This window comes from Sminthopsis crassicaudata, chromosome 2, assembly GCF_048593235.1.
Source record: "Sminthopsis crassicaudata isolate SCR6 chromosome 2, ASM4859323v1, whole genome shotgun sequence".
Classification (NCBI taxonomy): Eukaryota; Metazoa; Chordata; class Mammalia; order Dasyuromorphia; family Dasyuridae; genus Sminthopsis; species Sminthopsis crassicaudata.
Window position 1 is genome coordinate 255,260,390 of NC_133618.1, and position 17,737 is coordinate 255,278,126.

A 17,737-nucleotide genomic window follows, 5' to 3' on the forward strand; every position below is an offset into this window, starting at 1 on the left:
TTGCTTCACTCTTAACCTACTCAGTCACTTTTCAATCACCTCCCCAACCTGGTAATCAAATGACCCACTTATGCCCAGGGCTCAGTTTGAAGGAAGGGATTTGGGGGAAGGTATATTTAAGGTATCAAACATGAGGCCTAAGGGCTGACTGTAGTCTATAATATTCCCAAGTATAACTGAGACAGATTAAAATGTAATTTGGAAATATTTAACAAAATAAGTGAAAGTACAATAAAACATTTATAATTATTACATTTTAAAACTACGTCAATATGTACCCTGAAGGGAATCCTTATATTAGGTTAGTGGCCCCATTGTTTCTTGAGTTTGTTCCTACTGCTTTGAGGGTTGCATTTACTTCTTCCTCAGAGAAACTGCCCAAAGCCAGGGTGCCCAGGATCTTATTTCCAGAGTATTTTTACATAAGGGCAACCACTCTCTAATCTAAGTCTCTCATTTTGACCTCTCTATCCTTCCCACTTTTTCCTACTCTCTCTCAAGCTCATTTTCTCCTTTTCCCTGCTTATACATAAGATATATCTATCTAAATGTATTTCCACATCTCTGACTCAACATGTCCCAAACTGAACTCAATAACTTTTCGTTCCACCAACCTCAAATCTGAATGCATTGTGTCTTGTTGGCAATCTTTTCCTTCCTAGAATGCAGACACTTCTCTTCCTGAAAACACAGACTAGATCTGAGGAGACAGAAGCATATGGAAACCCTGCAGAACTAATGGGACTTAATCACAGATTATATTTCTGACCCTAGTGAAGGACCCAAAGTCCATTCCCCCTTTATCAAATTGGCCCAGGAAAAAGGCAGAGCTGTGTTGAAGTGTGTCTGTGTCAGATTACAGAGACATTAATTATTGGGGAAAAGATTGAAAGTATCCAAGCAGAAGCCATGGAAGGCAATTAGGATAGGATGAAGAAAAAAGTGCCACTGAGATAGGAGTTAGGGCACATGGGTTCTAGTAGAGACTTGGAAGAAATGACCACTCCTGAGTTTCTTGACAAGGTAAATGAATGGGCATCCTATAGCTTAGATGTGCAGGATGCTTTTGGATTTACTAGGCATATTAAATACATCTCAGTAGAGTCATTATAATCCTGCTTGAATATTAGTAGTACAAATATTACTCCTACTTTACAGATGAGGAAATGGATGCTTACAGCCACATGGCTAGCATGAGGTGAGGCTAAGATTTGAATTCTTCTATTTTACTTTAAAACTCAGTACTTTTCCTGCTACTTTATTATTTTTCATTTTTAATTAGTGAAATGAAAGCATTTCTATAACATAGTACAATAAAAAATATCATGGCACATGAAATTGCAAATCTAATATGTACAACTTGCTGTTCCTTTCAAATATACAATAAAATGTAATTTTTTCTCCCCTCCCCTTATGGATGGAGATAGTCTTTCTTAATATGTCCTTTACAATTAATTTTGCTGTTTATAATATTGAAAATAACTTATTTATTCAAAGTTGTTGTTAAAACAATACTGCTACCCCTGTATACAATTTTCTCTTGGTTACTTTCTCATTAAGTGAGATAACAAATGTAAAGTGCTTTTAAAATCTTAAAGTATTATCTAAATATCTATTACTGTTATTATTATTACTACTATTTCATCATCTTTTTCTATGGATTTCAAATAGAAATAGCTCTAGGACAACTTCATATCCTGCTATCATTTCTTTAAATTCAATGAGTGAAGTATAATTTCATAGATTTTTGTGTTGTTTTGTTTTTGTTTTTTCTTTTGGTGAGATATTTGGGATAAAATGACTTGCTCAGGCTAGTAAGTGTTAAGTGTCTAAGGCCAGATTTGAACTCAGGTTCTTTATCTTCATTGTCAGTGCTCTATTCTCCTGCACCATCTAACTGTCCCCATTTCATAGATTTTGTAAAACGGCTTTTGTTGTTGTTATTACTATTATTATTATGTTACTAGATATCTTGGTAGATAGCATTGGGAATTTAGTGGAGAAGATCTGAGTTCAAATCTTTCCTCTGACAATAGTTGCATGACCCTGGACAAGTCAATGAATATTATATAGATGCATTGGGCAGCTCCCCAGAACCCAAATACGAAGTCACATTAGTTGGAAAGAGTTCTCAATATAAGAGAATCACAGATCTTTGCTTTTTTTTTTTTTTTTTTCATCTCACTGGACATTCTTCCTCTCTCACGCCTCCTTGGACTAGAAAAGATATTTCTGAGATCCCTTCAGATAACAGGAAAATGGGGTTATCTACTGAGAAAAGCTTCTGTCAATAAATGCTGTTGGAACTATGGCTAGAATGTTTAGATATCAGTGCAGCTTAGGCCTGCCTGTGTGGCTTAAAATGATACCACTACCACGGTTTATTACGTTCTCTCAGTTACTTCATTATTAAGTGAGATAACAAATATCAAGTGCTTTGAAAATCTTAAAGTACTATCTAATTATCTATTACTGTTATTATCATTATTGTTATCTCATTGTCATCCTTTTCTATGGATCTCAAGTAGAAATGGCCACAGGACAACTTCATATTTTGCCATTATTTTCAAAATTAAATGATTTAAGTATTATTTCAAATTACTGGTTCATCACTTGATCATGGAATGTAGAGTTTTTGGTTTGGTTTTTTTTTTTTTTCTTTCCCTCAAATTTTCCAGCACTAGGGCTTTTCCAATCTTTTTCTTTAGGAGAAAGAAAAGGTAAATGGCCCCGCTATAGGCCAGGTTACCTGCTAAACTCCAGTAAAACTGGTAAAATAATCTCATTCTCCTAGGTTTAGCATCTGGAGATCCCCACTTGGTTCATCTGTATCAAAAACAATTAAGTCTCTGGGTTGAACATGTAATGAAAGATAGCTATTTAGAGCAGTTCTGTCAGGCCAGGAAGGCTTTTTCTCTGGTATCAGGAGATGATGGGGGTGGGAAGAATGGAGGAAGGGAAATGGCGGGAAAGGTAGAAATGGGGACTGGAAGCTAGATTCCCAATCAGAACCTGGTCCCAATTCTCACAGAAAAATGGGGGCCTTCATTTTGGGGATGATATATTTCTTTGGCCCCTTTATAACATGAGGCTGCCCTAGAAAGAGTCTCAAGTAATGAGGTCAAAAGCCTGCAGAATCCATTTTCATAGTGTTCCTCCCCTTACTTTCTTCACTGGGAAACCCAAAGACCTAGAAATACTGGGTGTGATTGGATATGGGAACCTGTCTGACCTATGCTCTTCAGAAGCACTACACCCCTAGATGGGTTTCTTGATATTAATGGGATGGGGTGGAGGGAAATCAGGGTAGACATGGAGAGTGGAGTCTCGGCTTACCTCTTGTGCAGTGCTCTGAGCCAGATACCAGAGCTCATCTTCCTGCCCGAGACCCTTCTCTCATGTGGGTTGGCTCCCAGATTTGGCTCCCAGAATCCCCCACTTTTCTATCACTAATCTGAAAAGAGCCTGTACCCACCTCGAAGAGGGAAGGGGCAGGAGGAGGGGAATCGAGGTGCTCCTGCCTCTGGCTCAGCTGGTTCCTGCACCCGCCTTGTCTCTCTGGGTCTGGCCGGCTCTCTGGGGCTCAAGACCTGCCTTCTTCTGCCTCTCCCACTCTTTTGTGGCCCCTACTACTGCTCTTGGTAGCAAGAAGCCGCCCAACGGCAGGCTTCCTGTCCCTGCCCCGCCCTCCCCCCCACCCCCCCGGGCAGTTTCCATGACAGGGCCCAGGGCCTGATGTAGTAGAGCCTCTGCTGAAGGCAGAAAAGAGCTACGGTAAAAAGACGTGACCATTCTGAAAACCGAGCTCCAAGAACGGGAGGAGCAGCTCTCCAGAACCTGTTGTTTTGGGAGGAAAAGCTGTAATTTCTGAGACTTTCCCCTCATCCCTCTTGATTCCTATACTTACATTAGAGAGACTGGAGTCGGTGTTATCTGTTGTTCCCTTGGCCAAAGAGGAAGGCCTTAGAAGGTACCCCAGTCCCTGAAAGGTCTGGAGGCCTTTAGGAGAACACAGGAAAATAAGGCAGATTTCCAAATGTGACTGTTACAATATGTAAACATGCAGGTCTAAGACTAAGGTAATCATGACTGATAAAACCCTTTGGGCAGAGGCTGGATGATCTCTTGTCTGGAAGAGGGTGAAAGAATTTTTATTTGGGTATGAATGGTCAGTCTTCTGTACCTGATAATTCCTTCTTTCACACTCTTGCACAAATTGCCTCGTAAAGTGCTTCTTAAAGCTCAGCTTATATGGTATCTCCTAGCAAGGCTTTTCTGCTTTCCCTGCAGTTTGCCCTCCTATTCACTGATTACTTTGTGTTTGCTTCAGTAATGTAGAAGCTAAAGGATTGGCCACGGACCTAGAGAGTCTTGAGTTCAAGTTTTAGGTGTGTCAGCTATTCTGACACATAAGGAACATGACATTGGGAAAGCGAGTTAATGTCTCAGTATTCTATTTTGAAGACTAGAAATTGCTTAAAAGATGTTGACCTGCACTGGTAGAGAAAGTTCCTCAGACAGAACTTATACCAGTGAAATATTGGTCCAGGTCCCATCCTTTGTCCGGAGGGAGGGAGGGACTTGGTTTATATTAGTTTTCTTATTTCCAGCACCTGCACATTGTAAGCCCTTAAATGCTTGTTGGATTGAATCAAATGCCCTTTTTGAGCCCCCTCCTTACTTCTATGATAAATCTAGCTTTCCTGCAATGTCAAAAATGATATAAATACTATTCAAATGCTTAGTACATAATCAAGAGGTTTTTTGCTTGCTAAATTCAAGATTTCTTTTGAGCCAGAGTTCAGGTTGATTGATTGTGGGGCTCAGCCCAGAGAGGGTGAATCCCTTAACTAGGAACACACAGCAATTTGCAAAATTGTTCCTCCAGATCTTTCACCTCTAGTCCTGGGGTGGGGAGACCTGAATATACTGCTTATGGACTCAGGAAAGGAGAAACCAGGCACCTGGAGTGCTAGGGTAGAAAGGTAGGAAACCAGCAGAGGCTTATCCAGAGTGTGTTAAAGTATATCTTGTTCTGGTTCCCCTGACCACCTTCTTTTCTAGTTATAGTAATTTTAGCAGGAAATAAGATTGCAAAAGGGAACCTGGAAGTTATTTGTAAACTGCTCCAAAGATCAAGGGAGCAGTATTTAAAAATCATATTATATATTAAATAAAACGTCCATCCTAGTCATATATGCCAAATCCAAAGAAACCATCTAGGCAACACTTGTTCAGGTTTCTGGTATTGATATGTAAATTCCAAACAAAATCCAGACCTCCATGGTTCCGGACCAGCAGAGCACCAGATGATTTTGGAGTTTTGCTGATAACTTTGAGAAAATCTGAATATGTTAATGAACTCACCCCAAGGTGGTACAGATTTGGTCTGTTTTCCCCAAAAAACCCTATAAAATGAGACTCCTGCCTCCCAAGCATCCCCTCCCCCCAGCAGGTTCATGCTTCCTAGTGCTCCCAACTCCAATCCCTGGTGTTGGGAGCGATGCTCTTGCCCTGCCACCTCCCTTACCAGCCTCTGTACCCCTTCCCAACGCTTGTCATTGTGACTTATTAAAACTAGCCCCCTCATTTTCTGCTGTCAATTGTGGCCTTTCCTGGTGAGAACCCAGAGAGCTGAGACCTTGTCTGCTAGAACCAGAGCCTCTCTCTATTCCATAATTCCCTTCATTTATTATCATCAAAGGACTCCATGGCCTTTAACTAGCCTTGCCTTTGGAGAACTGAGAGGCCATCCTAGCTATGGAAATGAATGCATTATTTCTGCAAATTTGCATGATTCACCTCAAGGTTTAAGGCACAATCAGATCTGCAGGCCTCCCTGAGTCTCATCATATCCTTCCTGAGACGGTGGAGGGGGCAGGGGAGGAGATGCGCTCTTCATTTTATAGATGGAAAAACAGGCCCAAAGTGGCCCAAGTGACTCATTCTGGTGTGAAGCTCCCTTGTGGTGGAGCGGGCTGGGGGAGGAAGCTGGCCATGTGGCCACAAAGTGAGAAAAGGGCTGGTGGTCCAGGCTGGGAGGTCAAGGCTGCAGCTGTCACCGTGGGGCTGCTGGGCCCGGACTGGGCTTCGCTCACACCAGCAGCTCTCAGGCTCCTTTTCCCCTGGAACTGGTCATTGCTGTGGGAGAGGGGGATGGTCAGGAGGGGAGGGCGCAGGCCTCAATCCCCCCCACACCCACACCGTTTTCCGCTGTGGTTGCCTAAATTTGCTGTAAACAAATGAGAGCACTGAGGGGAAAAGTCAGTTCTGAGTTCTTACACTGGAGCTGGGCTTGAGATAAGCTGGTCCCACCGGCTTCTCCCACTCTCTCTGCCCCTTCGGGGAGGAGGAGGAGCAGCGTGCGCCCTGCGGATGACCACGCTGGCCTTGTGTCCTCCCGTTCAGTGGAGTCCAATAACTACTAAACATTCACCATGTACTGTGCTGGAGCACCATGTGCTGTACACGCCAGGGACCGGAGATGCAGACAAAAACCACCACTCTGGTCTTCAAGCAGCTCTCTGGGTGTTTCTGTATCTAATAAAATCTACCTGAACTCATAGCTTTTAAGCTCTCTTCCAACTGTAAATCTCTTCCCCTTCCCCTTTGTGTACACAAACAAGTACAATGTAAGAGAGGGCAGGATGGGGCTAGGGACGTTTTCCAAAGTTTAGTGAAAGACAACTTGGCCGGAAGACGAAGGCTCCCTAGAACCACGGCTGGGGCTTGGAGGAATGCGAGTGCAACTTCTGAGAAAAGAAGCAAAAGTTTGACAGTGTGGTACACGCTTACGTGGACAAGGTGAGACACAGCAGGACGAAATGGGGCAATGGCTGGTAGTACACTTCAACTGAAAGGTATCCCGAGAGGAGTAGCGAGAATTAAGGTTTTCAAGCTAGGTTGGAATTAAGTGGTAAGGGGCAACAAGTACCTGATATTTAATGCAACAGCTCTGTATTAAGTACTCCCAAGGTACTGAGTAAACTAGGATACTAAAGACAAAAAATAGAACCCTGACCTCAAAGAGCTTGTTTGTGTGTTTTTCCCCTAAAAGAAATAGATGCTGGAAGATCCTGAGCTTTCCAGTCAAACTGGCCTTCCTACAGGTTCTCGTACACATGGCGTCCCGCCTTTGTCTGTCTCTGCACCTGCTGTGCTCTCCCTTCCTCACTTCTGCTTCACAAAGCTTCTGGTCTCCTACGAAAAGCAGCTCAAAGGATTTTCTTTGGTGCTCTTTGTTGCTAGCTCTGTTTCCAAATTACTTCAAACTCTTTATTTACATTTTATTTGTATAAACAAATTACATTTACAGGATATAAATATGTACATATAATATATAACATTTGTGTACTATAAGAGTTGTAAATCTGTATCTGCTATAGACAAATTTGCAGGGAAAAATGGGTACTGTATGCAAATGTTAATTTGTATAAAACAAAATTATGTAGGTTGTTTTTCTCACAGAATATAAACTTAAAGGCAGAGATTATTTCATTTTTTGCCAGTGAAGCCCCAGCAACTAAGAGGTCCTTAACAAAATGCTTTTATTGAGTGACAGAATGAATGCTTTCAAGCAGGAGAGACATGTCAAGACTTGGGCATTCAAACTACTTTGGCAGCTGTGTGGAAAATGGATTGGAAAGGCTGGACTGAAGGCATGGAGACTGTGGGGAGCCTTAATAGTCTAAGCAAGAAGTGCCTGCTGGTGACCACAAGAGAAGAAAGGCCCTGACAAGAGGGGCTTCCTAGTTGCACTGTGACAAACACAGCAGGCTACTGCTGGTTTTTCCCTCCCGATTTCTCTTGGGTTTCCACCAGGACCACTCCAGAGGAAGGGCGTGAGGCAAACAAGTGTGGCGAGAACGGGGCTCCTCAGGCAAACTCAGAGGAACGGGCCGGCTGCTTAGGAAGCAAGGCTGCAGCGTGCTGCTTCGAGGAGCTCCAAGGACCATCCCGAGGGACCTGCTGTCCCAACCCCCCATCCAGTGCACTTGTGATGGTGCCACGAGAACCCTCTTACTGGAGGGGAGGCTGAGGCCCAGGGAAAGGCGAGGGACTTTGGTCTTGGGTCTAAATCCAGAGAGAGAAGCTTGGTTGTAGTTCCTGGACATTTAACCCAGGCTTTACTATGACCCTGGGGACTCATGCTACTCCTCTCATAGGGACTCTGACTTTGGCACCCAAGAGAACAAGACAGATCCTGACTCAATGGATAGGAGTGAATGGGTCCCTATGGAAAAGCCTCCATGGAGGTTGGGAGCTCCATGCTACTGCTCAGCTCAGGGCCTGAGGGCTGCCCTGCCCTCCTCCTTTCTATTTTCACTGTTTCCCAGTTTCACTCCCCCAAACCTACAAACACCTCCCCTATCCCCCACTCACACATCCCTACACCTCCCCACACCCCCCCACCTTCGCACAAACCCCATGGCTGTTGGTAGGAAAGACAATCACAACCACATCACGGTGAGCTTTTAGTGGAGGAGGAAGGCTGAGGCTTTTGGTGTACCAGGCCTTAGGGGGATGCTGAGGCTTGAACTCTACACAGGATGGGTGGTGGATACCCTAGGCAGGACGGGCAATGGCATCGTGCTGGTAAGAGTGTCACCTGTGAAGAAGCTTCAGCATTTTAAGGCAGCAGAGCTAAGCCCCTGACCCATGTCAGCTTGAGGCACTGGTAGTCTCTTATTTTTTCTCAGATTCTACTACTGGGCTCATGGGTTGAGCTGTGGCTAAGCCAGGGGAGAACTAGCTGGGAGAACATTTGGTCTCCTCCATGTCCCGACTCCTTTCTTTGCTTCAAGGAACAAAATTGGGGTTAGAGTGTCAGAAGAGAGGATGTTCATGGGAAAAGCTTTAGTCCACCATTCTAATCCTACTAGTAACTTTAAATATGGCCAACATTTTTAATTCAGTTTTTTTTTTTTAATAAAACTTTTGGAATAAATTATATCAGCAAAGCTAAATCAAAATAAATTAATCTCTTTTTTCCCTTCCTGATACCCTAGGAGTCTGTGAGTCCAGGTCCTTCCACAGCCCTTCCTGACCAGCCCTGTTTTGGAGGTCCGAGGCTTGTCTAGGAAGACTAGAGGAAGGAGGGGAGAGGGCAAGGATTCCCTTGGCAGGCTGGGTGGGCTAAGTCCCAGCTAGTTCTTCTTCATCACTCCAGTCAGGCGGGGCATCTGTCCCAAAGTAGCGGTCACCAAAGTTTCCTGAAAAGGGAAAGGAAAGAATGTTGAGACAGGGATATTTTTCAGGCACATTCTGAGTGCAATGAGAGGGGGACAGATGGGATGGGCTCTGCTTAGCTGGGATCAAAACAGTGAGCTTCTTGCCCAAATGGACCCACTCTCTAGGACTTCTGGGCCCCAGGACTCCTCCCAAGACCACCCTCTGTCAGGAGGATGGGAAGTGTCACTGTTCTCTGGGCATTCAAGGTCAAAAACAGCTTTTAAAATGTCATCACATGAGGATCTTTCCTTTATCCACAGATATGGATGTAAATAATTCTGAGAGCCAGAGGAGAATTACCTAAAGTTAGAGACAGAACTGGAACTAAACCCCACTGCCACAGAGCTGTTAGCACTACCTCACCCTGCCACCCCTAGCATCTGCTGCTGATGTTTGTAAAGACCAAAAGTGCCCCAACTTACTGGCATGCTCTTGTCCTCTTCCTCCCACCACTAAATCAAGGAGGGCATGAGTAGATGATGTTCAAAAACTCTAGCTACTCCTCCACAACATGAAGAACATTTTAGAAAAAAATCACTTCCAGGGGCTACTCTGTGGCACAGTGGAGAGAGGGCAATGGACAGAGCACAGGACCTGAGTTGAGATGGGGTCTTAGAATCTTAGCTGTGTGACCCTAGGCAAGTCACTTCCCCCTGTTTGCCTCAGTTTCTTTATCTATAAAGTGAGCTGCAGAAGAGAATGACAAATCCCTCCAGGATGTTTGCCAAGGAAACTCCAGATGGGGTCACTGAGAGTTAGAGAGGACAACAATAGGCACTCCAAGTCCCCCAAGAGTGATCTGTGGATGACTGACCCTTGGCCTTCCTTCAGTTGAAATACAATTGGGAGTCAGTCGTGTTTCCCAGTCCAAGCCCTTTGACTGAGGTGCACTCCTGGGCTGGCATGGTCCCTCAGGACTTTGGGCTGCGGAGGAAAGGACACTCACCAATGCCGGGGATGATGCGGAACAGGTCATTCACCTTCTTGTCCACAGCTGTGGTGATGATCTTCACCCGAGGGAAGGCATAGGCCACAGAGTGAACCCCCATCTCGGCCATCAGCAGCGAGAGCAGGAAGATTTTGTCTTCTGGAACATCGTGATCCTGAGGGCAGAAGAGAGGACCAGACTGGGAGTCAGAAAACCGGGCCCACCCTTTGACCCTGCCTCTCAGGGTCTGCACAGCCTCAAGCTTGGGACACAAATGTTCCTGCACCTCAGTTTCCTGCTCTGTAAGATCTGAAGAGTTGATGAAAGGATTTCTAAGGTCAGTTCTAACTTTAGAGCCCATGATCCTACTGCCTCATCCCATTAGGTTGTAGAAAAACAGCACAAGATACTTCTGCAAACTGGGGAGAGTTCAGTGTCCCCCTGTTAGCTCCAAGTGACAAGCCCATGGCCCCAGTCACCAAAATTGTGGCGGCCCGTGAGGCAGAGATGCTACCTCCTCCTGCAGTCCTGTATGCAGCTATTCCATTTTCCTTCTCACTCACCAATAACACTCTCACCGCCATCATAGCTGCTGCACCAGTGGACACTGTGCAGTCCATCAGGATCACGTGGTCCTGGCTGATGTCCTTGGGGAGCCGAAGGTAGTGTAGCTGGGGAGCAGGAAGAGAAGTGGGGTCAGTGTAGAGGGAGTGCTGGCCTGGGGAAGGTCCCAGCCCCCCTCCCTCTGCTCCCTAGAGAAAAGCTCTATACCCGGAGCCCATGCATCAGCCAGGACCTCATAGTGCCCAGTGCCGCCCAGAAGCGCTGCCCCATCCCCTCACCTCTGGCTCGCCAGTGAGCTGGTTGGTCTGGATGAGGATGGTGCCAATCCGGACATCTTTGCACACTGCCCTCAGAGCCGGCTCCATGGTCTCTCCAGCCCTTAAGATGGACACCCCCGTGATCTGTTCCCACACAGAAGAAAGCAGGAAGTCTAGAGTGGCCATTCCACCCAAGGGCGCTGCTCCTGCCCCGAGAACCTCTTCAGTTCCCATCATACTTTCCACTGCAACAATAGCCATTATGGTCAGTCCTCTCCAACCCCAAGTCAGGCCTTTCTTGTCACTCACCTGTTTCCCAGCATAAGTTTTCCCTTCATAGTCCTGCCCTTGAGGTGTCTGGACTGTGCAGCCCTGGACAAGAGGAGAATGAGAGGGAAGGCATCAGGAGATCTAGCTGCTCCACAAGGACCTGAACTTCCCCGTCTGACTCCAGGCTTCCTCCCTGGTGATGGAGCCATGGGAGCTGGCAGATGGGGAAACCTAACTTTCTTCCATGGGAATTAGGGCACCTTAGCAGGGCCTCTGTTATTTGCCCAGTTAGAGCCTTTTGGATTTCTCTCTATCAAACCCAAACCCTGCAGTCAAGGGATTCTCACCTGGAAGGGCAGGAAGGAGAGAGCATGCTCAATGAGAAGTCTCATCAATCTCTTTGAATAGAAGATAAATTCATCTCGACTGGTCTCCTTATCCCTGGAGAAGAAGACACAGGCAAAGTTTAGAAAGGAGTGGGGGAAGAAAGAAAGGGCAGATGGCATCACCTCGCACTCAGGGATCAGAAGAGATCCTGCTCTTTGTGCTAAAATAAGCAACTTAATAAATTCTGAATTTAACCAAACATTGAAAGTAGTCATTGAATGAAATGTTGAATAATCCGGATCAGCTCAGGAACTACATCCACCTTATCGCCTTCTCTCTGAGAACAAGTCCTGGTGGTAAGCCTTTATGCATGTCAGAGTAATGTCCAGTTAACCAGGCTGGAAAGTGAAGAGGGCAAAATTCTTCTGTACATAGGAAGGAAGCCACCTTTCCCAGCTTTGCTATAAATAAAACAGGACTGGCTTCTAGAGCATCTGTTTAGTGGGTGGTCCCAGTCTAACCAGCATCAGATAATTTCAGGGTTGGAAGGGCCTCAGTCCTATCTATGTCCTCTAAAGAAACAATTTTCAGTTTTCTTTCACATTCCTCCCATAATCCTGCACACTCTACTGCAAACTGACTTTCTCTCTCCTCCATGTTTTTATGGGACCTGTTTTCCAAGTTTTGAATGCCTTCTCTCCACCCCATCCCCTTCATTTTGTAGAAACCATGTTTTCCTTCAAAATATATTTGGCATGCCCAGTCTTACACACTCCAGTCAGTAGCACTCTCTCCCTTTTGAAATGATCTTGTATAACTTTGACAAGCATCCTGCATCTTCTCTTTCCCCAAAGGAATTTTCTTTGTGGGAGGGACTATTTGCCTTCTTAACTTTGTAGCTTCAGCACTTAAATACATAGTAAGTAATTAATAGCTGTTTGCTGAATTGAAGCAAGTCTTTGACAGATGGTCACTGTCTGAAGATCTTAACAGTAGAGTCCATGTCAAGACAGATCTAATTATTCAGAAGTCTTTCCCATCACATCAAACTGAAATCTGCTTCTGAATATTTGAGAAGAAATACTCTGGAGACAGGGGATGGAGGTGGGAGCTGAAATAACTGAAAAGCTCTGTAGCCCTATTAAAAAAAACTAGCTACAACTTCACTCAAGCCAGGAGATCAGACTAATTGAAAATAAAAAGCAACCCCATATGGGGGGGGGGGTGGTCTCATAACTGAATGTGGAGGTCATGACATTATTTGTCATTAGTAAATATTTGACTTGTATACCTATTTTATCTACCCACAAACCCAGGATCATGCAAAAATTTCTCAGGCAAAAAAGGGTTGAGAGTGGGAAAAATTTAAGAAGCCCTGCTTTAGAATAATGGCTGTGGCTTAGAAAGTCACCTAATTCTTACTGTATCATAGACTAGTGCTGACATTGTGTGGATAGCATCCCACAGATGAAGACCCCAAGTTGATCAAAGAAAACTGGCCTCTTCCTCATGCTACCAGTAATAGGAAGAGTCCCATCCCAGGGCTTACACCAGCTATACCTGATGATGGTGTGCATCCCCCTGACTTGGGGGGTGCTCTTCAGCACACTAAGGGTCCTTGGGAGAGGATGACACTGGTGGGCTGAGGCCAAGGCTGCCCTGGAAATCAAAAGAAAAACTGTGTTCAGGAAGGTCCATCAAAGGAGAGGCAAAGCCACATCACCACCCCAGCCAGGATCGGTGCTTCTGGGATCACAGAGCAGAGCTGTGTTGTGTCTCAGGGCATAATACACAAGAAAGCTAACTCTTCTAGGCCAAGCTTCCCCTTCATCCGCATTATTCTATTACAACTATCAAAGTCCTCCGGCCCCTCCAAGCCTGAAACCTAGTTATCTGGAGAACTGACTCTGAGCCTGCTCCTTTGGAGGCAGGGAGGTTAAGGGGGAGAAACATGTCTCAGCTGGGAATTGAGGCACCTCAGGACCATCGCCTTTGGCACCAACTCCCCTGCAGAGCAGTGTGGAGCAGCTCCTTCCTGACACATAGCTCAAACACTACTCTCAGAGCTGTGCAACACTTCATAAGTCACCATCTAGAGGACAAAAAGTCCAGCGACCAAAGGCCATTTACAGTGGCTACTCAGAGAGAGAGATTTAGCCAAGAATGTCCATTAAAGGCCAAATCCAAGGAAATGGCACCCTAAACCCCTCCATCACAGGGCTTCTTTCAGATGGGACTGAGATAGGGATGCTGTCTCCTTTCTCTGGAGCCCAGTAAGGAAGACCAAGTACTCACCAGGTACAATAAGTGGGGTCCCCCTATCTGCTATACATTGGGAGGGAGCAACACTGGGGCCACAGGTTAATGAACACACAAGCCAATCATTAAGCAGCAGATTATTAGGCAAGAAGCAAGGAGGGGAGATGATGGGAATATCCAGTTTGGACATACCAACCTCTCCCTTTTTGGCCAAGCAGATGCAAATCACAATAGCATTTAGTACTTATAATAAAGCCCATCTGGCAGGCAGCACCTCTAAGGTGTTCTGGCAATCTCACCATGTTATGGGACATCTGTCTTTTATGTGACTAATCCATGGGACTTCAAGTTATCGTATCCTTGAGCTTTGCCTAAACATACGTATGTCTAACTGCTTTCTAGTGAGGAAGCACCTAGGAGAGGGCGAAAGTGACAGTGAATCAGCGCCTACATCTGGAAATAATCTTATGCAATCGGAAGGCAGGATTTAGGGGAGTTGTTCTAGGAACAGGCAGGAAAAATGGTCACATGGTAAATAGTAGTAATGTATGGTTGGGTAGGGCTGAGGGAATAGGAGAATAGAAAATAAATGCACAAAGACCAGGAAATAGCCTGTTCTTAATGGCACATTCTCAGTTGAGCTGGTTCAAATGACAAAGCTGGTCAACTCTGATGGTGTCATATCTCCAAGAAGGGTTGCAAAAGCTTTAGTCCCCTGGAATTTTTATTATGAAATAGAGAGAACACCTCATTGGGCCAGGAATCTGGCTGGATCTGGTTTGTGAGGGAGAATTGTAGAAGTTTTCGTAACTATTCCCCTCTCTACCTAAGAAGCAGATTTCTTCAACATCTCCTGGCTTCAGGCTCACAGAGAAATGATTAATTATAGGTTCATAAGTCTTAGCTTGAAAAAAAAAATTGTTTTGATTTGGCCCAGAAGTTTCCTACAGCCAAATGGACTCAAGTATCAAGGTCAAGTCTGGAAAGGGTGAGATAAGTTGGGCTCCTGGTCACTAATCAAGAAGATAGGCAACTAAATTTCACATCCTCATTAAAAAGCAAACAAGCAAACAATTAACAAAAGACAAAAAAATTAAAATCCAAACCCTAAAAAAACCTGAACTGCAGAGGTTGGTTGATAATCTGTCTAGACTGTTAAAGGCATAAATCACCACCACAACTTGGGACCAAACAAGCATGGGTTAAATAGAACTCAGTTTTGTCCTTGTGATTCTGAGGGATGATTTTGTTGTTGTTATTCAATTTTTTTATCTAATTAATTTTTGGGGATCAAATCTATGGTGTCTAGATACATTTCTCTTGGGAATGAGTCACAATTCACACCCGCCCATTCCCGGAAAAGAAATGAAAGGGAGAACATAGCTGAATAAGTGAGAGTCCTGCTTCAGCAGGCACTGGGGAGGTGGTGGTGGTGGTGGTAGATCTGTCAGAGCTTCTCTAACTGCATCTAATCAGACAGAGAAACCTTTTGCCTTCCTATTTTCCAAAATGAAGTATAAGCACTCACAGACCATCCAGAGGCTCTTACAGTATAAGACTATGTGCTACTTGATAGACTAGTGTGGGTAACTGCATCCAGGCTCTCCTACTGCCCCATGCTTGGATGGAACTATTAGACTGTATAGCTGGGCACAGCTGGCAAACGCATCATGTGTGCTGTCTGTGGAGGTATGGGAGCAGACAGCTAAGTGTCCTCTCTAGCTTCTGGCCCAGCTCCTAGGTTGTTGGGCCTGCACAGCATCCTAAAAAAAAAGATCCTGGAGAGGGTGCTGCAGCCTGTGCCTGGAGGGAAAGGGGGCAGGCAGCATGCCCTCAGTGTCCTCCTACCTGTGGGTCCTGCGCCCATGCATAAGCACACACCAAACTCCACATGCAAATGAGCCCCATCAGAGGAGAGGGGCGGTGGCCCCAACTACCAAGCTAACACAATTAGTATCAGAATCAAAAGAGTGCAACTTTTTCCTCACATATCCCAGCGTAGCTTCCTCTGCTCACCAGATTGAAGATTATGTTCAGGGAAGACACAAGGCAGGAAACACAGAGGATTCGTTAAAAAAACAACAACAACAACAATGACAAGAGAACAAAAAGAAGAAAGCTATTTAGTTAATGCCTTGCTAGTCACTCCCAGAAGGGCTCACATCACTGGTCACATGTCCTAGTCTCATCACAGAGGTTCCTGGACATAAGGGTAGGAGAGCTTTACTCCATCAGCCTGTTTGCTTCATGGATGGGTTGTACTTTAGGCTGAACTGTGGCAGAGTCCCAAGAAGCCACCAAATCCAGGGACCTTCAAGTATCACACCTGCCCAGTCAGATGCCCCAAGTCTAAGTGTCTGAAACCAGACAAAGGGAGGTCCCAGAAGTATTCAGGAACCCACTTGTAGCTGGTTTCCATGTGTTATCAAGAGATTGAATGGAAGCCAGGGAAGAATAAGAAGAACCTTTAGGGTCACCAGGTATAGGTCCACCCAAGCCAAGTCAGCCCACCCATCCAGGCCTCCCCTATGGATGGAGTAGATTGGGCTATTTCTAACCCACTGTTTTCCAATCATTATGCTCTGACATATGACAAAGTTGCCCCAGATTTGTCAATATACTAAATTCTTTTGTTACTTTTGGCCATATTTTAACAAGAAAGATAGAGGAATCACAGTAGAGAGGATAGTTGGATGAGATTAGAGGAGAGAAAAGGTTCCACAGATGACAAGATTGGAGTTGTAGTATATTAATAAATAAGATGGCTACACAAAGTAGAGGAGAGAATGGAGCACCTTTCTAATTCATTCAGTAAAACTGAGGGAGGGTAGGAAATTCTATAGACCAGACCACTAATTCTCTGTCCCTGCAGACTGTCCATTGATGCCTCAGACTGGTAATGTGTCTTCAAGGGGCCCTGGAAGGAACTTCTCCCAAGCATAGTAATCTATTTCCTGTGTCTGAAGAAGGTACTTGGGGCCTCCTGCCACCACTTCCTGGTGGCTGACCAATGAATGGAAAATTCAGCAGGCTGCTTTCAGGCACTCTGTAAAAGTTGAAATTTTGGAAACTATTTCTTTTTTTTTTTTCTTTTGCTGAACAAAAACTTCAAAAGAAAACAAAGAACAAATAAAATAAAATCTGAGGTGACCAATTCTCAGAAAGTGCCTCATAAAGACAACATGCAGTTTTACAGGAAGCAGACCAGAGGCAAATAGCTAAGCAGATGAAACAAGGCCTGAACATGTGAGAGGCATTTCAAATACCAAACGGCTCTTATGGTTGACATATCCATTATTAAATCACACCATCAAAGTAGATTTGGGTAACAAAAACATGGCCCCTCTCTAAAGAAGATTATGTTTTGGACTACAAATTTGAGGACCATCTGTTCTAATACTACTATTAATACTAACTCCTGTATCAATGCATCTTCTGAATTAAAATAATGCAGCTATTTTAGAACACACCTTTCATAGCGATAAGCTTTGCTGTTATAAAATGTGGGGCTGCAGGACTCCTAAGTTAATTCCAAGCTTTAAATTCTGAGGATCCCAAAGTCGCAAAGCTTTTTTCAATTGTTCAGAGAAAGCAGAACTACCTAAGACAAACACCTATGAATATTTCCTAAGTGAACATCCTCAAAGATTCTGAAATGGCAACTATTTCACCACTTAATAACAGTGTTTTTCAGAAAAAACAAGTGACCCTGGGGACCAGTGGTGCTTTGTTTATTTCAACAATAACGTATCCAAGCTTCTTCTATTATTTGTTGTTTAGACGAGGAGCTTAAGTTTAAATTCACTAATGAGATTTTCTCCAGGAGGCCTTTGAGAGAGATTCCACAGACAACTTAGGAACCAGTTTCAAATGGATGTCCTGGATAGGTTGTTTCATTTTC

At 44.6% G+C, this 17,737-nt stretch overlaps 1 protein-coding gene across 5 annotated transcripts in view; it reads right to left on the minus strand.

Annotated features, from left to right (window-relative positions):
* Positions 1–8,903: 8,903 nt before the first annotated feature.
* Positions 8,904–17,737, minus strand: part of UCKL1 (uridine-cytidine kinase 1 like 1) — a 35,825-nt gene continuing 26,991 nt past the window's right edge. For all 5 annotated transcript variants that reach the window (XM_074288920.1, XM_074288919.1, XM_074288922.1 and 2 more), the window contains 7 exons: positions 13,138–13,236; positions 11,598–11,691; positions 11,290–11,352; positions 11,002–11,124; positions 10,723–10,830; positions 10,178–10,334; positions 8,904–9,212 (listed from right to left, as the gene is read on the minus strand). In XM_074288920.1, the coding sequence (XP_074145021.1) occupies positions 9,136–9,212; positions 10,178–10,334; positions 10,723–10,830; positions 11,002–11,124; positions 11,290–11,352; positions 11,598–11,691; positions 13,138–13,236 (721 nt within the window). In that variant the 3' untranslated portion in view covers positions 8,904–9,135. The remainder of the gene's footprint in view (positions 9,213–10,177; positions 10,335–10,722; positions 10,831–11,001; positions 11,125–11,289; positions 11,353–11,597; positions 11,692–13,137; positions 13,237–17,737) is intronic.